The sequence below is a fragment of the Sycon ciliatum genome, chromosome 5, assembly GCF_964019385.1.
Source record: "Sycon ciliatum chromosome 5, ocSycCili1.1, whole genome shotgun sequence".
NCBI classification, from domain to species: domain Eukaryota; kingdom Metazoa; phylum Porifera; class Calcarea; order Leucosolenida; family Sycettidae; genus Sycon; species Sycon ciliatum.
In genome coordinates this window covers 10,973,280-11,000,117 of record NC_088647.1, presented here as the reverse complement: position 1 = coordinate 11,000,117, position 26,838 = coordinate 10,973,280, and the positions used below count along the sequence as shown (strand labels likewise).

Below are 26,838 nucleotides of genomic sequence, written 5' to 3'. Positions count from 1 at the left end.
GCGGCCAAAAGACTACAACATATGGACCAATCGCGGTCATCCGCGCTTTTATAAGAACGAAACGGCATTTTTAGTGACTTTTTCCATACAAATCCCTATCTAGTAGGGCGCAGTCACCCAGTTTCGGTGGAAGTGCGCGAGTTCGATTGGAAATAAAGGAGGAAGGGAGCGTCTCAGCGTCCTCGGACCAAGACCATTCGACTCAGCAGCCCGAAGACTACAGCTGGTGAAAACTTGATTTTAGGGTATACTTCCCCTTTAATAACGTAATTACGTAGTGCGGAATCTGCAGCCTGCTGGAAGGATTCACACCTGCTGATATGGACACTACACGGATAATGAAAGGCACGCTACCATAGCAGAACGCTAACCTAAACAATATCAGGAATTGGCCAGGTTGGTTGAATACCGATGTGTTGCTGCCCCCTCGTTCACTTGTAATGGTATGCTTCAACAGTTGCACACACCCAGACCTGGTCAGAAATGAAAAGACAATTGTGACAGAATTGGCCATAGCGGTAAATCAATTACATGTGAATCACTCCATCACTCCACACCAGGCTGCTCTCAGAAAACCCACTCTGCTTGCATAACACTGCCATAACGAAGACAATTAGTCCGTTGAAGTATTGATATTAGCAGATCTTGCAGATGTCTGTCTCAATCTTGCAGAGCTGAACAGTAGCCCTTCAACACAAATGCATGTATATATATATATATGGATACATGCACTGAGCTCTTGCATTGTTATCACACGTTCGCTAATCACTTCAGTCTCCTAAGATAAGCCGCAGTCATCTTTATGCAGAAAGTGCAACATTGCACCAATGTACATTATTCCACATTTAATATACATGTAAACAGTTACATATCATGTTATAATGGTGACTGGATAGATGGGGCTTCCAAGCAATGAGCAACCGAGGACCAAGGCTATTCAAAGTAAAGCAATATAGCACGGAAATACATTACAAGACCAAAGCACAATTTGTAAACAACAACTGCAGCACTCATGCTGGAACTAGTCTATAGATATCAGCTAAGGAATAGAACTCCTGCTGGAACTAGTCTGTAGATATCAGCTAAGGAATAGAAAAAGAAAGAACTGCTGGTACTTTTCTTCTAGTGCAAGTACCAACTATCAACTTCTTACAGTGGCATCTACAATCATGTCTTCTGCTTCATCGCTCATAGCTCTGTGAACTCTCCAGTATCTACACAGACATAAAGCAATGACAACAGTCTCATAGCAAATGCGACGAGTGTAGCCAGGCCAAAAATTAACTAAGCAGTTTACGAGTTGTTTTTTTTATTCAAAACTTCTTTTTAAAGGGACGAGAAAAAAAGCTGCCAAGCTTTGGGCTTCGCTACGCTCCGTTTTCACCTAAGTCATGTTATTTGAATTCCTAGAAACATCTTAACTACACGATTATCGGGTACATGTTCTTGTATTGCAAAAACGTTTCTAGCAGTTTGAATAACACGCATTATGATCTAGGTAAAACAAAGCATAGTGAGGGCCCAGAGCATGGCAGCTCTCTCGTCGCGATGTGTGTGTGTGTGTGCCGGAGGGACTGGTGCGAGCTTAGCCGTCGGAAGCCAGCAAGCCATCCCCAACCAAGAGTGTCCGTCTGTGTCTGCGGCCGCGACTTGCGCCGTCCGAATGACTTATCCTAACGCAAGAATTACTGTCTCGCCTAACAGCTATCATCCCCTTCGGCGATGGGCTTTCCAAAGGTACAAAGGTGTGTGTGTGTGTGTGTGTGCGTGTGTGCGTGCATGTGTCAGCAGGCATTGGTCGCATATACAATGTTCTAAAACGTTTAAAAAAAAGAGAAGAGGGTAGTTCATTACAACCACACCATGGCCCCTGTTGTGGACGTGCCATTCTCTATTTTCATTGCCATAATCAGACTGATATCTCGACTGTTAACAGGAAGAGGAAATCGATAAGTAATGAATGATCGCTTCATCCCTACAATATAGTCTAGTGAGCAAAAATTTTAAAAATTAAAGCTTGAATCATCAAGAACACGGTCCTCTAGCTGCGAGGAACTTAGTGAGCTACTTCATTTTCCGACAGTTGTGAAACAACATCAACTTACTGTCCTAGTCGTAGGTGCCAATGCTTGTAACTATTAGGCTTATCGTTGGAAGGTTCAGAACGACGTAAGGGCAAGGCGATGTGGATGCCATCTATCTCAGGACAGGTGTCATTGCCCAGTAACAACCATACACGTGACTTGACCACATGCCCAACATGAGCTGACAAGCACCTTCAGCTGGTCTTCTGTGCAGATACCCTGCCGCACAGCAAAATGGGAGTACTTGTACACACCGTGGGAAAGTTGCCATACGGTACACGAAGTTGCTGCTGCTGGTGGGGTTTGTCATGTCACCGGTCACCGTAAATCAGTCTCGACCAGGAGTGCTTCAAGTAACAGGCGTGTCTGCTCAGTCACGTAAATTTCGTGCTTCCATGCTGAGAGGTATGTCATCAGAGTATCCTTGTCTTCGCTATACTGGGCTTGAGCATCATTGGATTGCACATTATTGGCCAACAGTTGGCACAGGCAGAGCTCTTGGCTATAAGCTGACAGGATCTGTTCAAAGTGACAGACTGAACATGAATTCATAAGTGCACACGCACGCACACCCACACACGTACACACACACACACACACACACACACACACACGTACACACACACACACGCACACACGAAAGATGTAAGACTCTAAGACTCAATGGCTGGACTTGAATACATTGGGGCTAGATCAATGTTTTGCAAAACATGTAGCAAGGCCATCATTTTTTATATCTATTAGGGCTGAAACGATTATACCGAATAATCGAGTACTCGTTTGATAACTCTAACGATCGAGCAATCGTTTAGATTACCGATTACGATTATTTCGCTTTTTTAAAATTTGTGTCCAGAAAGTACTGTAAACCCTCGTTTTGCGAAGTTTGAATCAGTTTCCGCTGGGAGTATGCAGTTGCCAGGGGTATGGTTCATGTTCTGAGGTTAAATTGACTTCAAAACTGCCATGTTTCGGAGCTACCCTTTCACTAATGCAGATTTGTTGGTATTATGAAGGCATAGTTTGTGGAAACAGAGTACTGTTTGCACAGAATTATGACTCTATTTGCTAACGATTACCGTATTATCTCTAATATAAGCACGGTCCTTTATTTTTTCAATGTACCTCTGCCCCGTGCTATTAATGGAGACGTTCCTTTATTGGAGACTGTTCCATTATTATTTCAACCTCATTTCAGAGGCATGTTGCCATGCCAAATTCATGTATGACACACACATTTCAGGGTTTTTTTTGCCGGTACAGATAATGAATTTACACAGTGTGCTTATAATGAGACTGAGCACTTTATTTTTTGAATGCCGCCCCAAGGTGTTCTATTATTGGAGACGTGCTATTATTGGAGACTGTGCTTATATTAGAGATAATACGGTATAATCGATTACTCGATCGTTAAGCTAAAGAGTAATCGATACGTGAAAATCCACGATCGTTTCAGCCCTAATATCTATGTTTCGCGTCGTTCGCGCGCATGTTTTGATTTTTTTCTCCGAAAAAAAAAACAACAAAACAAAACAAACCTGCACATATACACCTACAGTGACCGTACGATCGTGCGAGTCATCATGCGCGTGGACTGGTTCGTGGACTGGTTTTTCTTTTTCTTTTTTTTCTCTACAAAATCCACATATCTCCGGACACTGGGGTGAATAATGGAGTGTGGTGGTGGGGCCCATTAAGCTCAGCCGACCAGAGGTCTCGGCTTCATAGCTCCATGGACGCACCATGGTTGCATACGTCGAAGCTGGGATTCAGAAATGGCCTCGAGGCTAGTGTTGGTAAATCGTTTTTCATGGAGAATCATACTACTTTGGAGTATAATAATAATAATTATGATAATTATAGCACTGTACCGAAATTCAGGGAGCTGAGGGTGTGGAAGAGTGGTTGCTCAACATGGCCAAGTTGACTACTTCTTTTGCAAACCAATCGATGCACAGCTTGAACATTGCCTGTCAGCGATGAGATGGTCTTGACACAGTTGCACTGGAGCAAACATAAAGAAAGAACTCAGCATACAGCGAGAGATACGTACGTCTTTAGTCTACAAACATTCTAATAGCACACTGAAAACACAGTAATGCATTTCCACAGTAATACATTTCCACTGCACACCTCTGTGAAAATAAAATCACAAATTTGTTACGGTTTGCGTGAGACTAGGTTAGACCGAGTTTTCCGTATCAGTGGGTCCTTTTAACCACCCTCAAGGATCAAGGCGCAGATGCATCTCCTAAAGCAGTGGGAGGTGAGTAGATCAAACCCACCACCACAGTGGTCAGAGACTGAAAATCCCGTTCGCTACATCTTCCCTCGTGCCACTGCAGCCAGTCTACCAGCTGTCAAATAACTGTGGGTCGCAGCACGGCTGGAAAAATCCTTTCGCATTTAGCATACTTACATAGCACACTGAAAAACCTACCAGAGTCTGAACAGAATCATTTAGCGCTTGCAGTGCAGTGATTGACACAGAGCAGTGAGCTCTGTGAAGAATAGAGCAAAACAATTACACAAACCACAAAAAGAAAGATACTTTGCAACCTTCTCATACAATATAATTATAATTTTAAGTTTTTAACAAACCACAAACATGTAAAGAGAAACGGACCTATAAGTTACTGTAGCTGTAACTAACAGTCCACCAAGGTAACCAGATCAGATACAGTATACAGTCAGATAGTGCAACAACAAGGCACAACATTGACAAGGATATTGAGACATTTGATGACCTGACACCTAGTTCCAACACATCTACGAAGCGCAAATCAACAACCTTCCAACTTGGAAGGCTCAGGTGCGGAAAGTTCCAATGAGGGGAAGGGATGTGCTTCGTAGATGTGTTGGAACTACAAGTAGGTGTCAGGTCGTCGAATGTCTCAATATCCCGTTTCGTGCCTTGTTGTTGCACTATCTGACTGTATAATTGTATCTGATCTGGTTACCTTGGTGGACTGTTAGTCATAACTACACGTAATGATGTAGCAACTTACACGTAGGTCCCTTTCCCTTTACGTATTACTATTGGCTCAACATCCGAGTTTTATGAACCACAAACACTTTTCTTGCAGCTTCATCTGTCAACAAAATTAAGAATTAAATGAACTCGTTTCCATGTGATTTCTTCTATTTGAACAAAATTAATGAATTTAGTTTTTTAATGTGTAGAAGGCGCTGCACCAGTGCAACTGTAGGTGCATTGAGCACTCTCTCGAGCTGCCGTAACTTTCCCTGAGTGTAACTAAATAGCTTATAGGGGACAATAAGACATCTGCTCTCATTTCTAACTCACAGCGAGGCGTTGACAATAGTAGTTGCCGTTCTCAACCCACTTGCTTTGGTCTCTCGCCAGATCAAGAGGCAACTATGAAGCTGAGTACAGCACTCACGCAGACGACGCAAAGTCAAGTCGTCGGGCTTAGCATGTGTCATTTCGCTTGACAAACACGAGAAGAGTAAGAATAATGTAATTATAAGCACTAGTTCTGACGAAAGCTTCACGATGCAGGACAAAACAAAAAATAATTACTCTTTTCAATCTCCTATTTCCTGATGATTGAGTGATTCGAAAAAATATTGTGATGATGCATGATTCATTCGGTCCATGACCCATGCATCGCGCATGCATTCCATTGGTTGGATTACGTCATGTTCACGTGTATGGTTTTCAAAACCGCACTTGAATGCATTATGTTTGGAATTTTGTTACTTGTAGTTGTACTTTGTTGTAGTAGAGATCTACTGACGAGATGGTTTTCTTTGTTGGTAAATGCCTCGCTTGACCCACAGCAATGTGTATCTAGGGAAAGAATGGGAGATGGACGAACCCATAAAGCTCTCATAAAGAATGTAGACTCCGGTTCGTATTGTGATTACATTTTCAAAACACTACATTGCAAGGTTGAGAAAAACAACCAAAGTAGTGCTACTTACAGTGTAGTGTGATGAGGTCGCCTGCATTCTGATTAGCTGTCCATCTCGCTCATGCCCTGTATTGCTCGCAATGGGGACTTCGACCAAGAGAAAAACCACTGGAGTGGTAACATTTTTGTTCTTTCTCTGCGGAGGTATTGAATATGGTAAGGACACAATATCAATATAGCAATGAATGAGATTAATTGTGCACTCATAAAAAAATTCACGGTTCGCAACAACAACCAAAAAGGTTTATTTGCTTCTAGAATCTCGTGACTATCATTAGTGGAATAATCGTCACGTAGTGTGTAGCACCTATTGACCTAAAACAAACAATTATTAGTTTTACCCCTGCTATACCAGGCGCGTGCCCCGTATGGGTTCCTGGGTGCCCGGAACCCCCTTTTTTTCGCTCAAAATGCAGGATTCTGCTTCATTTTTTGAAAAAAATGTCCCAGGGGAGGCCCCCGGAATCCTCCCTTGAAGGGCACCGGCGCACGCGCCTGTATACTGCTCACCATGTTCTTGCGCTAGTGTCGCTATCGCCTTAGCTGACTCAATAACACTGCCCTATTACACTGTCTCATTGCCACATCTACACTGCACACATACGCTTTAACCCTTTATTACCGGATTACTTGCACAGCATGCACCAGAATTACGAATTTCAGCACAATTCCAACTTAACCAGGTCATAACTTTGGTCTCCTTCACTTGATTTGCACAATCTAGGGCTCGTTGGAAAGCTCTTGGCAAGCGCAACGCCAGGGTACCAAGCTCCATTATCCAGTCGCCACAGATCAGGCGCGGTAACACAGCAAAGTCGTCTCCAAGCGTGAAATGCAAGCAAATTCGTCCCATCAACGCCATTCCACTCTCCTTCATCGTAGAACGCTCAAATTTGTTTGAGACAATTCAAACTTCAGCCAACATCATTATCATGTGCTTAGTCGCTCAAAGAGCACACGAAAAGGGATTTCCCCCAAAAATGGCGACGTGATCGATCAAAAATTTGAATTTGCCGAGGTGAGAATACGGCGCGCGATATCTCTGGTGTCCAACATCGTAATTCTTCGGCGATTGTTGCATTGGATAGCTTGGAGTTTCCGCTACCAAATAGACCTTTCGATTGTTGAATTCGCACAAGAAATGATGGAGTTACGAAGATATTACTGGCCTGCAGACTTCCGATCATATATGATCGAAAGTCTGCAGGCCAGTAATAAAGGGTTAACCTCCACACTAGCATCAAATACAGTCAGACCTCGCTTATCCGGATCCCTCGCCATCCGGAAGAAATCGCTGGTTACCGATGTGCAGCATACGTTATGCATACAACATAACCGAACCTCGCGATCCGCATACCGGTGTATGGTTTTGTGTACAAAAAGCTTTGTCGTATCCGGTTGCACGTGGCTTGCAGAAGCTAGAATCAGGGAGTTGTACGAACAAATGAGGTCCTTGACCGGCTGGATGCATGCGGGTAGCACTCAGTTGCATGCACTTGTCATTTTTCTCGCTTGTTTTTTTTTGTGCACGCTAGTTGTACTGCCTAGGACCCGTATGCATGTATGTATGATGTCACCCCTTTTGATGTGCCACATGCTGCTATGAATGGTTTCATTGCAGAACGCGATAAACGCCTATCTCATGCCTATGGCGTTTTCGGTGTCAATCGACTCAGTAGGAATCACTGCATCTGATGGCCAAAAAGACTTCTCCGAAACGAGACGTATCCCACTGAAAATCCACGTTGAAATTGACGTTCTACTGCAAAACGCAATAAACACCACCGATGCTTTCGAGCAAAGTACAAGTGCGACATATCCTGTCACGCGGGCCAGCGTGACCTGGGACAAGCCAGCGAGTGCTGGCGCAGCACGTGGCAAACATAGCGACTGTGCAAAATGTCGATGTCAAAGTTCAAAGTACATGTACAGTGTTTCGTGTTGCAGATGCTTTGTAGCAGCTACATTCGCGTTGCCATTTTGTTCTTTTCGTATCTTCTTCTTCGTAGCGGTTTTTTTTTTTTCGCTTTCGAAACTGCAAAGGGCAGTATGCTAGAGGCGTCAGGGATGGACGCTGCTTGCTGGCAGTTCTACTGCTGCTGCTGAGCTCCTTCAGAGTTTCGAGCTCAGTGAAGTCGTTGTACTAGTGTTTCTAACCTCATAATACTGAATACTGTAAAGCCATTATTGTAACGAGGCGCATATATAACGATTTCCCAAAATTGACTGGTTTACGTATACCAAAAGGTAACGATTCTCACGCATTCTTAACGCTCAATAGAACAGTATATTTATCGATTTCTGTATAACGATTTCTATTTTAACGACAGATTTCTCCTAATTAGAGTTAGCACTTCGTTACATGGCTTTTACAGTAGTCCGGCGATTTATATTGTTTTGCGAAAAAATGTTGAAGAATCACCTTGCTTGAGAAAATGTATAGCCCCTGATTTTTGAGAAAGCCTGTATTTGCATACACCACCCAGCCCACCCTACTCTTCTAATCTGTTATTAAAGTTAGATTTCACCCAAACCCACCCAGTTTTTGATCGCAGAAAATCGCTCCTGAAAATTGGCCGAAGCAGATTTATCTCGTTTTGCAATGAAGCCCTTCATATACAGTATGTGTATTCAGTTATCTGGTTTCCTCCCCTATCCGGATATTTTCGTGGAAAACGGATGTGTGCGGTTAAGCGAGGTCTGACTGTACCTAGGCCCGCTCGTAGAAACTTTAGTAGTGAAATCCGAATGACGCTGTCTGGTGATCACTGAAATGCGTGAAACTTGAAGTGACAGTTACGCAGCCATTTGCCTCCGTTGCATGTGTAAAAAACAAAGCAATTATATAGTCCGATTAGATTTCCACCTATACAGCAGGAAATTTGAATGTTTTAGAAGCTATGTATATTCAACCTAACTTCTGTAAGCAGAAGCAGATTAAATTCACACTCAGGCTGTTAGGTAGGTCGTCAACAACTCATTGGTTATGTTCACTTGGTGTCTATATTTTTGTCGCGCCACACTTCACGCTTGTTAGGTTTCCTGACACCTGCACTCTTTTTCTTATTCTTTCTATGTGCATTGGTCACGCATTCATCCTTGTTGTTTTATCTCTTCATCCTTGCGCTGTTTCACCTGATGATAAGGGTTGAAAATATACTAGTGAAAACGTTCAAGATGTTGTTCAAGAGCTTAAAGTGTGTCCTTCTTCTTCTTAGTATTATTGCATTCTTGTCTCCGAGGAAACTGTTTACCATGAGTCACGCTTTATACAGGATTCTTTGGACTACGGGTATTGAAGTGGCTACATGTGCTCGCGTGACGTCAAGTGAGGTTGTGTGTTAGTTTTGCACATCTTGCATGAACTGCTGTCACTTATTAATGTGTGTTGACGGTTGCATTAAAATGTGTTGCATTTGCATCTTGTTTTGGTATTTGCAGCAATCATTCTGCCATCCCTGTGGCCGTATTTGGACATATACTTCCATAGTAATCGCGCTTTCTATGGACTGTGCTTCGCCTCATTCAGTATCAGTGGATTAATCTTCAGTCCCGTGTTTGGATATTGGTCAGATCGTATCAAGGTAGCCAAGCCCATCATACTCCTCTGCAACTTGTTTGAAATTGCCGGTGAGTGACAGGTCGGCAAGGGGTAAACTGTTCAGACCCAGTAACCATGGGAACCCTGCATGACTGCGTACTTTCAACCTCATGAATAGCAGTTCTTTTCTCATGACACGTCGAGGGTCACTATTCGCAAGGTTTACTGTTATAAGTTAATCAATGCATTTCTCTAAGTTAAACACTACACTCTGTACCTAGTTGATGATCGGCTGGGCAAACATCCGTGTTATACCTACTACCCTGATAAGCGTTTTACAAAGCCTCTTAATTTGGTCATGCATGCTAATTTAAACAGTAGAAAGCAGAGAGGCCAAATCTCTTGTTACTAAGAAATTCCGAGGCAGAATTTCACAATGATCAGGCAACTGGTAGGTCTGTAAATCTCGACACAATCGTACATATGCACTGAGGAGTGCATAGCCCATGGCTAATCTTTGACATTCATTTTTGGTATGGGTCAGTGTACTCAACCGCCTCTACTGTAATGTTTGTTGTAAGTAGATTAGGCACAGCTCTTTCATGGTAGCTCTTTAGCAGAGTCTTTACTGTGGTGTCTTTCCTGTAGCAGATAGATTTGATAGATAGTACATGTAGCATGATTTGGTAGATGGTAGCATGATTGGATAGATGGTAGCATGATTGGATAGATGGTAGCATGATTGGATAGATGGTAGCATGATTGGATAGATGGTCGCATGATTGGATAGATGGTAATATGATTGGATAGATGGTAGCACACATACAACTAAACTGGCCTGTTCTACATTGTGTCGTATCACCATTCCAGGAAACTTGGTATATTTTGCATCAAGGAATCAGTATATGGTTCTTGCCGGACGTTTTCTTTCAGGTACTTGCATATGTTTGTGTGTGTATGTGTGTGTGTGTGTGTGTGTGTGTGTGCATGCGTGCGCGCATGTGTGTGTGTGTGTGTGTGTATGTGTGTGCGTGCGCACGCGCGCGTGTGTGTGCTTGCGCACGCGCGCGTGTGCATGCGTGTGTACATGCGTGTGTGCATGCGTGTGTGTGTGTGTGTGTGTGTGTGTGTGTGTGTGTGTGTGTGTGTGTGTGTGTGTGTGTGTGTGTGTGTGTGTGTGTGTAGTAGTAGTACATGTACTACCTGTACTACCTGTGGATCTGAGTTGCTTTGTGATCATGAATCACTTGCTGTGCCTAGTGCTGTGATCTGTTACATAACCCCCCAGAGTGTGAAACGCCTGATCCAGCTGTGCATAGCTCGTGGTCGAGCGTAATCAGATCTTTGCGTCATAATACCGTACACATCTGAGGGGAACCCGGGGAGTCGCGGGTACTCTCGGATCAAAAACAACGGTGCCCTGCCTCGAGACCGGCCTTGCGCTGGTGTGAAGTGTACGCATGACATCAGAAAATCCGACTACACTCGACCAAGACCCTATGCAGAGCTGGATCAGGTCGGCTACAGGATCGATTATTTCCCCATGGCCAATTTCAAAGTCCTGGGAGGATACTTCTTTATCTCTATGCATAATATCTGTTTGCGTCCGCTACACATTCCTCTAGCAACATACATGTATAATGACAGATAGCGCAGTAGACCTCACTGGTCAAGAAGAGCAGGAGGGAGAGACTTTAGTGGGGAGTGTATGGGGATAGCTTATTACTAGTACTTCCAGATAATCAACTGCACGCTAAGCAGTCCATGAACGCAGGATTTGGTAAAAACTGGTACGGTCATGGCCGCACCAGCCGTACCAGTGGCGCCGGCCCTGCCTCCCCCTAAGAGGTTCTAGGGCATCATACCGCCGTAAGCATGCCCTTCTCGACGGACTGCAGGCTGGTGGGGCTGAGCCTCTGTGACAACTTGACATTGGGTTATTCACTTGACAGCCCAACACTTCAACATTCTAAGTGCTTCCATTGCCCCTTGTTTGTTTATCTTTATCACTTATCAGGAATTGGGACAGGTGCTGGAGCCGCGATATTCGCCATGCTGGCTAGATCCTCTACCATTGAAGAACGGACACGTGTCTTTGCTGTGGCAATGAGCTGTAGATTCATTGGTCTGATTGTAGGTAGGTACTGTACTACCCTCTGACTGTGTTGCATGTCCAGGCAATCTTCTGTTGCGTGCCAATGACACACAGTCCAACCTCATCACTGTGCCAGAGCAGACTACACACACATGCACACACGTTGAGGGTGGCTCAGTACATACGTCGTTCTCTTACGACGTGTCTGACACGTTGTAAAAGAACAACTATAATTATATTAAGCCACCCTCAACATGTGAAATTGCTATGTAGAGAGACGTCAGCAGCAGTGTGTGTGTGTATGTGTGTGTGTGTGTGTGTGTGTGTGTGTGTGTGTGTGTGTGTGTGTGTGTGTGTGTGTGTGTGTGTGTAAAAAACATTTTCGCGGAGAGGAAGCAGATTTGTTAGCTCCTGGTTTTCTCTATGTTGGCCTCCTCCACGGGGCGGCCTTGGCCTTCTGGTCAGGGTCGTCCCTGGGTATTGACTGGCAGTAGGCTTTTCATGCCTTGCAGCCGGTTTCGCTCGCGCGGAAGGACATTCAGTGAGCTGACGACCAGGGCAGGTAATTTGTTGCCGTCACCGTCTTCTTGCGTCCTTTCCGCATCCTCCGCAGTGGCGTGGCGAGCCCTCGGATCAATCCCCAGCCTGAAACAATGCAGTGGCGTTCGGCAAAACAAGTGGATTCCTGGATGAAAAAGGATACAGGTCACACTCGCAACAATTGATTACTGCGCGGTGATAGCTGGAATTGTGAATTTGTCGTGTTGTTTGGACCTGAGTGGCCAGTCGTCGTGCGGCGATGGTGTAGTGATGTTAGCTTGCTGCGCATACTCCTCGTCGTTTCGTGAAAGTACGTCTTGTGGAGCCCTTGTGGAACGTTCGGTGCCCACCCTCCAGCTCATGATTGTGCTTTCCTGGTGCATGAAGGCCGAAGCAGTACGCGTACAGACGTTATTGTTGAACAGAACATCATGTTCACATTAATTTTGTGCCTTTCTTCAGTCGTTGCATGTTATAGTGGACCTACGTTACAGCAGACTGTTCATCTGGTTTGTGATATTTCCTTCCTATGTTTGTGAGTCCCTTTCCATCAATATGGCAGCTTGTTTTGATTTCCTTTTTTTTCAATTCATTTTGCTGTACTTTCTGTTTTGTTTGCGCCACTGCCCCTCACCTTGCGCTCAGTTCTCTGAGTAGAGGGCGGCGTGACCCCAAGGGGTAGCTGATTGATAGTAGTAGTAGTAGTAGTGTGTGTGTGTGTGTGTGTGTGTGTGTGTGTGTGTGTGTGTGTGTGTGTGTGTGTGTGTGTGTGTACGCTATGGGTGAGGGTGAGTGCAGGGTTACCAGCAAGTGGCTGGAGTGACCACCAAACCTCCCGGTTGGCCAACAGTGGGCTGCTAGTCGCTGCTAGAGGTGGCAGACTCCGAAAAGAGCTCAGTCTGCTGAAAATTATCACCACTAACTTCCTTTTTTGTTCCTCCAGAAACCGTTCAACAATGATGTTGAAGGTTTCGCTGAGCGTCCTCTTCTTCCCATTGCTGGTGTTTAGGAAGGAGTACTTCAGAACCTTGTTATGCGCTTCGACACCACTGTTCGTAAAACAATGTGTTGGTAATCTCGCGCAGTCCACGCCCTTGCCCACTGCTCCTGGAGCGAGAGCCTGCGAGAGCCATTTGGCATTCAGCCACTTTCTCCATGACTTGCTTATGGTCCCTGAAAATATCGAGACCCTGCAATTTGGCCTCTGCCTTTCGATATTGCTTGTCAGGAACATGTCCGTCTTCTCGACATGGGTGAGGAGCAGAGGCAAGGCCGCGCAAAGCCGTCAGGAGTGCTGACGCTGCATCGTCATTTAGGCCATGATTCCTGTTCTTGGTCCAGCGCTGCCAGGCTTGCTCGCGGTGAAAGTCACAAAAAGATATCTGCTGGGTATCATTCGAATGCAGGCAGAAAACTGCCGAATTTGAAAGGGGAAATTCCCAGTACACATGGCACGTGATTTCTTTACTTCAAGTATGTGATTGTAGAGCAGAACAGGTTTCCTTTACTTTACAGGAACACGAAGAGGGTACCCGGGATTCTTCGCGTCGCGTTCCTGTCACGTAGAGCAGAACATCACTATTGTCATGAATAGATGTACAGTCGACTCCTGATATAACAAACCCCATTGTGCAAGAGAATTAGTTCTTTATAACCAAAGTTCTTTATTACCAAAGTTCTTTATAACCAAAGTTCTTTATTACCGAAATGCACTCATGCCATGTCATGCCATGCCTATAACACAGTGTGTTGTTTGTATGGCATGAGTACATTTCTGTACCAGGCATGATGTCATCATGCCTGGTTTACATGCTCCCCTACATGATCCGGCTCATAAACGAAACAGTTTGCTACAAAGGATCAATTTGTACAGGTGCAAACAGGGACATGGACAATGGCTCGCCATATCATGAAATTCGCTACATGCGAGTTTGTTGCGAATGGAGCCGACTGTACTAAATGTATGCAATCAGAATGAGAAGTGATTACATAGCATTTTTGAAGTAAATTCAAACTACATGTTCATGCTCTTCAGTACTGAAGCTTTTATCAGTGAAAGTTTGTTCTTGTCTAAGCCAAGTTATTTCAGAGGCATTGTTGCCTGTTGTATTCTCTGCATTTTCTTGTCCAGGGCCAGGTTTGAATGCAGTCACAAGTCGCTTGAATTCACATCAGTTTGGACCGTTCACCTTTGACAAATACACAGCACCCGGGGTATGCATTGTGTTACTGATCTACAGTTGTAAACTTGTATTGACTATTGAGTATTATGCTGGGTTTCCATGTGCATTGATCCTGGTTTTTTGGCATTGGCTATGTATACAGTGTACATTATTTCGTTCATTTTGATCGCTGTAAAGAAAGTTAGGAATAGCGTTACATGTTAAGGCTTACCGGAGGATGTTCTTTTCCGTTCTTCTACTCGTGTATGTTTATGTGCAGCTAATAATGGCTGGTGTGTGGCTCATTGTGGAGGTTTCCATGCTATTCTTCTACTTTGACTTCCCTACACTGACGGACGCCGAAGCAGCTGGTCTCTACGTACCTGAATCAGGAGATACAGAATATGTATCGAATGAGACTGATCCACTGTTAGGGCATGGAAAGAGGCATCCAGTTACCTCCATCAACGAAACCAGCCAGGATCATTCAGTTCAACTGGAGGCATCTATCGAAGAGCGGAGGTCAGGGGATTCGTCATCTCCTCCACAATCCTGGAAGGAAAGGATGCTTGGTGAGTACAATGTTGTTCTTGTGACAGGATTTCAGGTCAACAGGGGAACTGGGATGGAGAGAAGGCTTCAAGCTAAACCCAGTCCTTGTGAACTTACAGGGTACCTCACTTCAAGCTCTCCAACTACGGTCTCTTCGCTGCATAAGTTCACTTCACTTCCAAAAAAATAAATAATATTAGATAGAAATGGAATGCACCAAATTTTCGGGCATGGCCCATCTTCAGGGTGAAAAACCATTCAACTAAAGCCAACAAAAACTGAAACGAGTATATATGCTGTGTGGTGCGGTAGTGCTGGACATGTTTGTATGTGTGGAGGGTAGCAGCAATGGTGAAGTGTGTTGGTAGAAAGGGAAGGAGCGAAGGAGACCAGTGGAGAGCTGTGTCTGTAAGTGTGAATATGTGTTAGTGCGACGTGAAGGGAAAGCACGAGAAGTGTGGTTACCAGCAGCAATGGTGAAGTGTGTTGGTAGAATGGGAAGGAGCGAAGGAGACAAGTGGAGAGCTGTGTCTGTAAGTGTGAATATGTGTTAGTGACATGGAGAATAGAATGCAAAGTATGCAATGTAGCTGGATCCATGGGTGTGAAGACAAAGATGACGACAAATATTTGCTAAGCACTATATAACCAGCTAGCACACGTAAACATCAAATATCAAATATTATAATTATCATATATTCGCAACATCACAGTCTACCACAATTTACAACACCAGCATCTAACACAGTAATTTCACACTGTGAGGTCTTTCAGTAAGGATGTGCGTGTGGTGTTCCAGTCCGGTCGGCCACTAAGGGACATGTTGGTATCGTCATCATTGTCCCGTCCTGAATGCCCGAAGGAAGTGTATAAGAAGAGAAGAGGAAGGGGGCGACCAGTTGAATGTCGTGCATGTGATGCTGGTATGGAGAGTGGTCAATGTTTGTCTCAGGATGTTATCTACTCGATGTTATGTGCACTTTGCGCCGAGGAGTACGTTGGCGAGACCGAGCGAACTGCAAGGAAGAGATTTGAGGAGCATCGCAGAGAGGCCAAAGTGCAAGCGCTGGAGACGCCATGGGGAGAACACTATGCAGAACACCACCCACAACAAGCAATCACATCTACACCCATCACCAACACATCAATTCTCGCCAAGCAGTCGTCCCTTGTGAATCGTCGTATACGTGAAGCAATGTTCATTCGTGATAGACGTCCAAGTGTTAACAGGGATCGTGGCTGGAGACTGCTGGACACAGTGTGAAATTATTGTGTTAGATGCTGGTGTTGTAAATTGTGGCAGACTGTGATGTTGCGAATATATGATACTTATAATATTTGATATTTGATGTTTACGTGTGCTAGCTGGTTATATATAGTGCTTAGCAAATATTTGTCGTCATCTTTGTCTTCACACCCATGGACCCAGCTACATTGCATACTTTGCATTCTATTCTCCATGTCACTAACACATATTCACACTTACAGACACAGCTCTCCACTTGTCTCCTTCGCTCCTTCCCATTCTACCAACACACTTCACCATTGCTGCTGGTAACCACACTTCTCGTGCTTTCCCTTCACGTCGCACTAACACATATTCACACTTACAGACACAGCTCTCCACTGGTCTCCTTCGCTCCTTCCCTTTCTACCAACACACTTCACCATTGCTGCTACCCTCCACACATACAAACATGTCCAGCACTACCGCACCACACAGCATATATACTCGTTTCAGTTTTTGTTGGCTTTAGTTGAATGGTTTTTCACCCTGAAGATGGGCCATGCCCGAAAATTTGGTGCATTCCATTTCTATCTAATATTATTTATTTTTTTGGAAGTGAAGTGAACTTATGCAGCGAAGAGACCGTAGTTGGAGAGTTTGAAGTGAGGTACCCTGTAATGTGTGAGTGGCTGCGATGGAGTCTGCGAGTGCTTAGAAAAGTTTACCTTGTGAAGTTACCATGTCATAGACGTAAGGTAGAATGCTGAAACACTGTGTGCAAATACATTCAGACCTTGCTCTCTGGTTCCCTTGTTATCCGGCTCCCTTGTTATCCAGTTCCCATGCTTACCCAGTTCCCTTTTCTATCCAGTTGAAGCCATTTGAGCCTCTAGATCCAAACAGTCAGTTTTGAGCATTTCGAGTTATCTATACCATTGCATTGCTGTATCCCAGCAGATCACTCTGTAAAAAACTAGATCCAAATTCTTTATCTTTCACAGCGCTATGGGTGATTTAAAATACGTGAATTATACATCGCTTGATGCAGAAAACTCAGCTTTCAAATCATTTTTCTCAATACTGCGCGAAACGACATAAGCCCCCTTTTCAGATCTAGAGGCTCATTTGTGCTCCAAGACTTTAGTATTTGATGGACATGTGCTCCAAGCTGCTCCAACTGGATAGCAAGGAGATACTAGTATGTGACAATCTTTGACAAGGTGCATACATGTACAAAATACAGTACAGTGGCTTTTTGGGTGGGTGTGGGTGGGTGTTTATGGGGTGGGGAGGGGGGTTGACCCCTCTAGATCCTGCTGTTGCCAACTCCGGACCTTCGTTCAGGTGTATTCTGACCATCCACGCTTGTCTCCCTATTGACTTCATATTTTCTGCCATCTCTGGTTTTGGTGTTGCTGCTTCTTCTTAGCTTTTCTGAGAGAGGAGTGGATTGTTCTTTTGGCATGCCAATTTATTCTCTTTTTCAATCAAACTGCACTTGAGGTAAGAGTACGACGCTCCAGTGCCCTGTTCATGTATTGTGTCCCAACCGTGCTGTGAACTGTTGTAAGTCTGGATTTTTCAGGACTTAGGTTCTGACTGTGATGTGACAAAAGTCTGTCTTGACTTTCGGTAACTGTGAATGCTGCTACCGCTGCAATGTGGCGCAGTTCGCATAGACAGTTCCGACAATGTCGAGGGAGAAGTCTTTCTGGATGAATGTGTGGACGGGACATGAAAGGAACACCCGATAATGCGATGAGCGTTCTATGTGTTTTGTTGCCGTTTGCATCTGCTGGTATTCCTGAAGTTTATTGTGTTTAAAACGTAGTGCTCACCAATTCTCTTTCAGTTTACTGTTTGTTTTCCCATTGTGTTTGCAGACTGTTATTGTACCTCTTGGCAAAGATCTTCTTGGTTGGGATATTCTTGACACCAGTATATTCTACTGTGGTTGTGCAGTGGAGGTACGTGCTACTGAAGATAAGTTGCTGGTTGAGCATGGTATGGTACTAGATAACTCTGACCCTTCACAAGGAGTTTGTTTGGGAAGACAATTCCAGCATTGAATACCTGGCATTACCTACATTCCCTGGATACTACCTACATGGTGATGTGTGTGTGTGTGTGTATGTGGGGTGGGTGTTTACGTGGGCCCGTGCCATGTTCATTCAGACCAATGTCACCTTTTATCACATGGAACAACACCAAGCCACACAGCTGTGTGTTTTTTTCTGGCATTTGAGGCACCACGCATAATATAGAAACGCTTTGAAATGGAATTTCTGTGGTGAATTTTTAATGCGCATATCACGTACATAGTGGTGTACATGTCAGTCGCTTTGACTGTCGGGGTACTCATTGACGCCAGGCGACTTGAATCGCTGTGTGTTTGTGAAAGCTTGACTGCGTCTTTTGGGCACCCATGACCTACCTATGTACCATGCCCGTGTACCAGTTATGAAGAAAGCTTTAGAGTTTGAATTTTCTTGCAAGGATTGTAACAGTCCTACCCTTGTTGTCTGAATCTCACTTATCCGGTTAGTACCGTCATTATTTCAATGTGCACAAGTAGTGAGCGGTATTGTGGACATTGCACATTTTACGTCGTGCAGACTAATGAAGTTCCGATTGCTTTTTTGAGTGTCTTGAGTAATGCATGATTCTTGCATGATTCTTGCTCATTGAGATGAAAGTTGTGCAGTAGTTTGGGTGATCTGGATTAGAGGGTACCTAACTCTTATAACACTACCAGGGATATACTTCGAAGTAAACTTACAGAGGCGGCTTCATTCCAGCGCGACACGCACCTTGTGAACACCAGGTAGCAGCTTGACTCAGTGTCGCTCATGGATAGGTACAGCAGGTGATGATGGTCCTTACTTTAAAAGGCATCAACACATCTAGTTTGGTTCATTCGTCGTCTAGTGTTAGTACTGCACTGGTTAGTTTGTCCGTCTGCCTGTATCCACCTGAAGAGAAGGCGATGAAAGTGCCAGTGGAAACTTTGAGGTGTTGATTAATATAAAGATCCTGAACCGTGGTAGTGACTACCTGTAGTAGTGGTGGTGACTTTGGAGCAAAGGAAATCACGCTTGAATACCGGTAGATGAGTGTGATATATTCGTGGCTATGCAGCCGTGGCATTACGAATGCTGTGTGATGAGCTCTGCTTGCACAGAGTTGTGCTATGAGCTCTGCCCTGCCGTATGTGTGAGGTTGGTGTTTTTTCCCTGTCGCAGTTGTAATATGTATTCTACCCTATACTATAGCAGTACAACTGTGTAAGTGTAAGTGCACGATGTACTGTTTGTTTTCTTGTGCTTTCAATGGTCAATTTCTGTAGGGCATTGCATGCTTTTTGGCTCTACGCTGGATCAGCAAATATGTACAAGACAGGTATGGGCATGCTGTAGTAGCTGTTGTGTTTGACTGAATCTGTGTGTGTGTGTGTGTATCTGTGTGAGTGCACCTGCATGTGTGTACAGTACTTGTGTGCATGCATCTGCTTGGTGATTGTACCTACGAACGAGCTATTCAAAAATGTTGCGAAAGGTTGAAGACGACAGATGGAAGGGCAGCCAGTGCTCCTCGTTACAGCTATAGTACAGTATTTACACAAATCAAAGACCACTCTGCTATGTTCCAAGTCCACTCTGCTATGTTCCAAGTCCACTCTGCTATGTTCCAAGACCACTCTGCTATGTTCCAAGACCACTCTGCTATGTTCCAAGTCCACTCTGCTATGTTCCAAGACCACTCTGCTATGTTCCAAGACCACTCTGCTATGTTCCAAGTCCACTCTGCTATGTTCCAAGTCCACTCTGCTATGTTTCAAGTCCACTCTGCTATGTTCCAAGTCCACTCTGCTATGTTCCAAGTCCACTCTGCTATGTTCCAAGTCCACTCTGCTATGTTCCAAGTCCACTCTGCTATGTTCCAAGACCACTCTGCTATGTTCCAAGACCACTCTGCTATGTTCCAAGTCCACTCTGCTATGTTCCAAGACCACTCTGCTATGTTCCAAGACCACTCTGCTATGTTCCAAGACCACTCTGCTATGTTCCAAGTCCACTCTGCTATGTTCCAAGTCATCTTCTACCGCCCGAGTACAGTGGAATTCTGATAAGACCTGTCCCCATGGGTAGGTCTGTAGCGGTGCACGGAAAATTATTTTTAGTGTATGGGGACAGTCGTCTGGAAACTATTTTTGAGAAGCAGACTTCATGTATTGCAAACCTAGGATGAATCTGAAACTTATATGGGAATAGGAACACAGCCTTCTGCGGCACCTACCCACATAAACTGTGACATTGACATTGTGTCCGTGCATGTGTGCGTGCGTGCGTGTGTGTGTGTGTGTGTGTGTATGTGCGTGCATGCGTGTGTGTGTGCGCGTGCATGTGTGCGCGTGCATGTGTGCGTGCGTGCGTGTGTGTGTGTGTGTGTGTGTGTGCATGTGTGCGTGCGTGTGTGTGTGTGTGTGTGTGTGTGTGTGTGTGTGTGTGTGTGTGTGTGTGCGCGTGCATGTGTGCGTGCGTGCGTGTGTGCGTGCGTGCGTGCGTGCGTGTGTGTGTGTGTGTGCATGCTTTCATGCATGCATGTGTGTGTGTGTGTACGTGTCACTACATGTGTGTGTATGTATGTGTCCGTGTGTGGGGGGGGGGGGGGGGGTATGCGCATGTGAGCGTGTGCGCGTGTGCGCTCGCTCGTGTGTGCGTATGTGCTCATGTGTGTGTGTTGTGCTGTATGTGTTGTGTGTTCAGGTGGCTACTGTTGGTTGGCATTCTAGCTGAGTTGCTATCACTTGTACTCTTCTTGTATTATGTACCAACAGCAAAGCCTGGTAAGGAATCTGCAAGCATATCACAGTTTTGTACGTCATGTCACGTCTCGCATCATTTCAAACATAGTTAAAAGCACTCGGGTTTCAAATTTTTATTGTTGCTTTGTTCTTTCCCTATCTTTGTGTACAGCTGATCGGCGCTTAAGCTACATCTTCATGATCACTGGCTCCGCGATCGGCATTGGTGCACTTACCTTGTTCAGCGTTGCTACTACTTCCCTGCTGACAAAGTTTACCAGCATGAAGTATCAAGGTAATACCCGGAGTGTAGATCTCCCCAGAGTGTTCTATTAACTTTACATAAACCTCCGTCACGACTGGTTTTCAGAATTACATCACTTCCCATGATGTAATTCCCTTGACTGTACAGAAACGTATAATTATTGCTTTCATAAATTATTAAAAAAATCGGTCGACGTCACTTCTCGCTTGCATACATAGAGCTAGTTACTAGTTACATCTTGAAAAGTGGCATAATTCTGAAAAGCGAGTCTGGACAGCTTCCCGTTGGCGGTTGCGCACTCTGGGAAGTTGTGTTACGCCTCTTCAGGCTTATTACGCGGCGCTTTGCACCAGATTTTGAAAACAAATTGAACCTCCACAGGAGCCACCGATATCACTGCTCCCTTCCTGACCATCTTGTACACCTCCTTTCATCCCCGAGTAGGCTTCTATTTTGGCACCGCTCAGCCAGCTGCTGCGCAATGATATGGATTGGTCCTGGGACTCCACTCAACAGCATGCGTTCCATCGATTGAAAAGGCGTGTCGTTTCGGTGCTGTGCCTTATCCACTACGATCCGAAGCGCCCCATCAGGGTTAGCGCAGACACTAGCAGTTCCGGTACTGGTGGCGGTTTGTTGCAGCAACATGAGGAGTCCTAACGCCCAGTTGCCTTTGCCTCTCGTCCCCTGATGAAGACGGGACAAGGCTATGCACAGATTGAAAAGGAATGCCGTACCGCAGTTTGGATGTGTGAGAGGTTTGAACAGCACCTCTGCCCCTACTTGTAGTTTTTCTTGGAAATCGACCATCCACTCAATAGCCCTCATCATCACCAGAGACGTGGAGATGGTGCTGTTCCGCTGCCAGCGCATGCAGCTCTGCTTCTTCCGGTATGATGTGCATGTTATCCATGTCCCTGGCAAAGGTCTAGTTGTCACTGACACTCACTCACATACATCTATGTCAGCATCTATCGACAATGTTCTGCAGCTTGATATTGACATTGTTCCATCTACCACAGTCAACGACCTCATCTGCGCACTGGTCTTGTATCATCTCGCCACTGCTGCCGAGGCCAACCCGGTCTTGTCCACCGTCCTCCGCTACCGCTATGTTGAACATGTTGATCCTTTTAGAAAGTAAAGAAAAGGACCAAGGAACTACAAGTTACGCTATATTGTCCACTAACACCACCAGTTACTTGACAATCAGCTCATTGTAGTTCATTGATCCTTTTCTTTACTATAAATTAATTACTGGCTCTCCATCTGAGTCTATTAATTACTGGCTCTCCATCTGAGTAATTACTGGCTCTCCATCTGAGTAATTACTGGCTCTCCATCTGAGTCTATCCTTTTAGGGAGTGTTTGTGGAAGTCAAAATGAGCCACACCACACACCCACAATAGAAGGTCGTATTCCTCATCTGCTATTGTCTATTGTGCTTGTTGTAAATCATGCTACGGATCTTGCTTTAGTGAGCCCAGCAGAAGGTGATGACTTGTCACATTCACTACGTAAAAGAAGTGTTTCAAGTTCTGGAAATTTCTGAGATTTGGCACTCTTCTGTTCCAATGTGTCTGGATGAGAGAGGTATTATTCTAGAATGATAACCCATTCTATTTGTACATCGTGTGTGCGTGTTTTTACTCTTTTATGCTCTTTCTGGAATATCAATGTGCTTCTGTGTTTGTGCATGTGTGCCGTGCGTGTGTGCCGTGCGTGTGTGCCGTGCGTGTGGTGTACGGTGTGCATGTGCACGTGTGTTTTTGCTTGCTGTAGGAACAAGCCAGGGTGTGCGCCGCAGTACAGGATTTGTAGCAACGATCATGGGCCCTCTGTGGGCTGGTGCCTTTCTTTCTCATCTGACATTCATGCTGGCTGTAGAAGTTGGCTTAGTGGCAATGATACTGGTGAGTTGATCCTTGCATTCTTTTCAACTTAGAAATGCACTCTTTGAATAGATTTTTGGTTGGAGGAAAGCAAATCAGCACACGAAGCACAGAAGCCATATATATTTTTCGACTAGGCCTTTCATTCCATTACTCTTCAGGTCGAATGCAATTTGGTCTATGCTCTGACCGCCAAATATGCTGTTGGCGCCACTAGTGCTATTTTTCAAGTGCTATTTTTGTCAATGCTCTGCCCGCCAAAAGTGCCGGTTATAAGGACTTGCTTACTACCTTGTTAATCACCATTGTATTCGACCTGAAGAGTAATGAAATGAAAGGCCTAGTCGAAAAAATTATATGGCTTCTGTGCTTCGTGTGCTGAAATGCACTCTTTATATATGTATGCATAGCTGTTGAATGGTGTAATCCCAGCACCAGTTGCTATGTCCAACTTAGCTTGTTTGCTATTATCACTTCAGCTATGGGCAGGAGGATGAGTCTGTATAACGGCATTTAGGGTGCAGCCAATGGAAAGGTTCCCCACAACGAAAATTCGTTAAAGTTGGATGTTATCTGAAAACGTTCTATCCTGGTTCAACAAAGACCATGGTACCAAACTACTGTACATGTGCCTGCCTGCACTAAGTCTTGTACACTGTCAGCACATACTTTGTGCATGTGTCGCTCTCCGAAATGCTTTTAGAAGCAGCACCACCGTCCCCACAAGAGAAACCCGTCTGACATAGCAGCATAAGTAAATATACTCCCAAGAGCTTGCAACTCTGCATATAGGGTCTTCGACGGCGAAAACTCACATCACATGTTTGAGGTATGTGTTGTACTACGTACAATGAAGGCCAGCGTGCACGCTATCCGAATATCTGCCATGTTAATGCTGATGACTTGCATAAGCTTAGTGGGTTTTTTTTTTTTTTTGTCGGGGAGTGCTATTTTACTACTCCACTGATCCGTAAAAATGAGCTGGGAACGTACATCAGGAACACTACACCAAGTGGTCTGAGTTTTCGCCATTGGCGGACCCCATAGAAAGGGTATCCAGAGCTGCACACTCTTGGGAGCCTATGTACCCTTGATAGCAGTTACACGTACATGTAGTTCTATGTTTTGTAGTTTTGGCTGTACAGTGTTTGTATTTCTGGAAAAGAAAAGAAGTTCCTTTCACATGTTCCAAGTTCACATACATGGGGCGCTTTCGATTACACGTTTACACAATTCTGCAACTGTTTTTTTTTTAATTCTGGAATGACCAGAATGAGCGGATTCCGGCCTTGTAAACGGACGACTGGAATTCACAACGCATTTTATTCATGTCATGTCACAAACAAAATTGATGAATAGTAAAAAGAAATCACGTACACCCTCGCGCGCACGTGGACCCAGCATCGCGCACACGCCGGCCAGGGAGGCTGTTCGCGCGCTTGAGTCATGACCAGACCGGTAACACGCCGAGCGTGCAATTCTGGCGCCAGAATTAGAGAAATTCCGCCCTCTCTTCAGAATTGACGGAATTGGATCAAATCAATTCTAACGACGGAATTTGTCACTTTTTGTGTAATCGAACTGTGCATCAACAATAGCTAATTCTAGAATTGACCGAAATGCGTGTAATCGAAAGCGCCCATTAGGAGTTGCAGAGGAGTAAAAGGTGAAGTGAAGTTCACTCTTCTTTGGGAAAGAAAGGTCGTAAGTTCAAATCAACGATGCCTTTGCTGTACTGTCCAACAGAAAAACGAAAAAAGTAAATTATCATCTGATTCTCCGTTCCTCTGGGTGTGTGTGTGTGTGTGTGTGTGTGTGTGTGTGTGTGTGCGCGCGTTTTTTGACATGGCTTAGGTAATGGTTCTATTATCCTTTTCAAGGCTTCGCGTTCCAAAACCTCAGGATGCGGTAGTAGAATCGTCATCAGGGTCAACTGAAGCATAGCGTTCATTTACTTGAGGTCTGTTGAGTGTTTTCTATATTTTCAAGTGAAGAATCTTGTTTACGGACAAGTTATATTCTATTTATTTCTGTGTTCTATGGCAAATTGTTGGCAGTTAGGGCCGTCAGGTTGCCCATATGTGTGTGTGTGTGTGTGTGTGTGTGTGTGTGTGTGTGTATGTGTGTGTGTGTGTGTGTGTACATGTACTTGTGTGTATGTGCATGTATGTGTGTGTGCACGCGCATGGGTGTGTGTGTGTACGTGTGCGTTGTGTGTGTGTGTGTATATGCGTGTGTTTGCATGTGTGTTCATGTGCATCCGTGCGGTGGTTCGTATGGATTTGTGTGTATAAGCCTTGTGGACAGCGAGTATGCTGTATGCTATTTCTGCACTCCTGCTATTGTTATAGACTTGATTATTCTTTTAATCATTTTTAGTGCATTGTGTTATAGGTTACTTATATTTTGATTCCATCGTTTAGTGATCTAGCTGCCATTTGTTTTCAGGTCCTGCCACTCGGGTTTTTTAAATATTTTTAATTATGCCATTGTTCGTTGTCCTTATCATCACTGAATCTTAGTAAATATTCTGAAAGACTTAGGGAAAGAGAGGGTGCATCACCCTCGAAATTGAGAGAGTTTGCATCGTATACATGTAGTGGCTTGGTTCTGTCACAATGACAAGTGCTTTGAAAAAAAGAGAAGGACCAAAAGTTCAGTAAGTTATCTGTTGTTTGTGTCCAACATTTTAAAATAATTATAATTATTAGCAATTATACCGTAAAATTCCGTAAATAAGCCCACCCTAAATAACGCCCATGTCCGATAGTAAGCCCAGTTTTAGGCGGTGTACACTTCAAGTCCGTTTTAGCGCCCATGCCCGAAATAAGCCCAGGGCGTAAAGTGGACTCAAAATGACCAGCGCGCGAGCGTGCGTTCGAACGTTCGCGTACAAACTGTAGATCAGTTTTCTGCCTTACCTGCTTCAGCGTCACGACGTTTTCAGCCATGCCGGTACCTGTTGTGGCTTGTACTTACCATAGCAAGTGGTTTTACCTATCAAATCTGTTATTTATCGCTACATTCTCGGTTACGACCAAATTTCCAGCTGTGGTTTCATGTACCTGTACCGCGCTCAGTGTGAATGGTGGTTCACTGAAACTAGTGGGTTGCTGATAGATTTATCTTCTGCAGATTGCGTCCGAAATAACGCCCATGCCCTAAAATAAGCCCATGCCCAAATATACGCCCGGTTTTTGACGCGCTGCAAAGTATACGCCCGGGGCTTATTAACGGACGGTATTTAGCAAGATACCGGCGATTGAGAATGTGCAACAATTCAGTAGCAGCACACTGACTGGTGTGATACTGACACTCAACAACCTGATGTTTAGCTACATCACCATGTCTAGAATGTGCAAACCTACAGCCTTCCAACTTGGAAGCTTCTAAGTTATGAAATACGGCATTTACGTAAGAAAGGGGAAGGTGAGCGCACCCAAGGCATTCTAGACGTTATGTAGCCACGCATCAGTTCACACCAGTCAGTGTTGTGCTAATTTTTGCACGTTCTGGCTCACCGGTATCTTGCTTATAATTATTTGTTAACGTTGGACACAAACAACGGATAACTTGTAAACTGTTGGTCCTTCTCTTTTTTTCATTTTAATTCTTGGCTCTCCATCTGAGTCTTACCTACAAATACATGTTGATATTCTTTACTGATAGCTTTGTTGTACTTCAAAGTTCCCAATTCATTGTGTTCTTGTATTCTATATCTACAATTGTAATGATTC

General features: G+C 44.5%; 2 protein-coding genes across 2 annotated transcripts; one reads left to right on the top strand and one right to left on the bottom strand.

The window, feature by feature from the left end:
• Positions 1–617: 617 nt before the first annotated feature.
• LOC135817599 (cyclin-dependent kinase 2-interacting protein-like) lies at positions 618–5,633 on the bottom strand. The gene is made up of 5 exons (XM_065330818.1): positions 5,392–5,633; positions 4,525–4,585; positions 3,956–4,088; positions 2,106–2,620; positions 618–1,214 (listed from the first exon to the last, which is right to left on the bottom strand). The coding sequence occupies exons 1-4, from the start codon at positions 5,529–5,531 to the stop codon at positions 2,403–2,405; spliced, it is 552 nt and encodes a 183-aa protein (XP_065186890.1). The 5' UTR covers positions 5,532–5,633; the 3' UTR covers positions 618–1,214; positions 2,106–2,402.
• A 184-nt stretch (positions 5,634–5,817) lies between these two features.
• LOC135817598 (major facilitator superfamily domain-containing protein 8-like) lies at positions 5,818–25,676 on the top strand. The gene is made up of 13 exons (XM_065330817.1): positions 5,818–6,178; positions 9,464–9,652; positions 10,434–10,496; positions 11,581–11,700; positions 14,330–14,412; positions 14,641–14,932; positions 17,570–17,643; positions 18,024–18,107; positions 19,487–19,539; positions 20,907–20,986; positions 21,117–21,239; positions 22,992–23,122; positions 24,956–25,676. Exons 1-13 carry the CDS (start codon positions 6,103–6,105, stop codon positions 25,043–25,045), a joined length of 1,458 nt encoding a protein of 485 aa, XP_065186889.1. The 5' UTR covers positions 5,818–6,102; the 3' UTR covers positions 25,046–25,676.
• Positions 25,677–26,838: the final 1,162 nt, after the last annotated feature.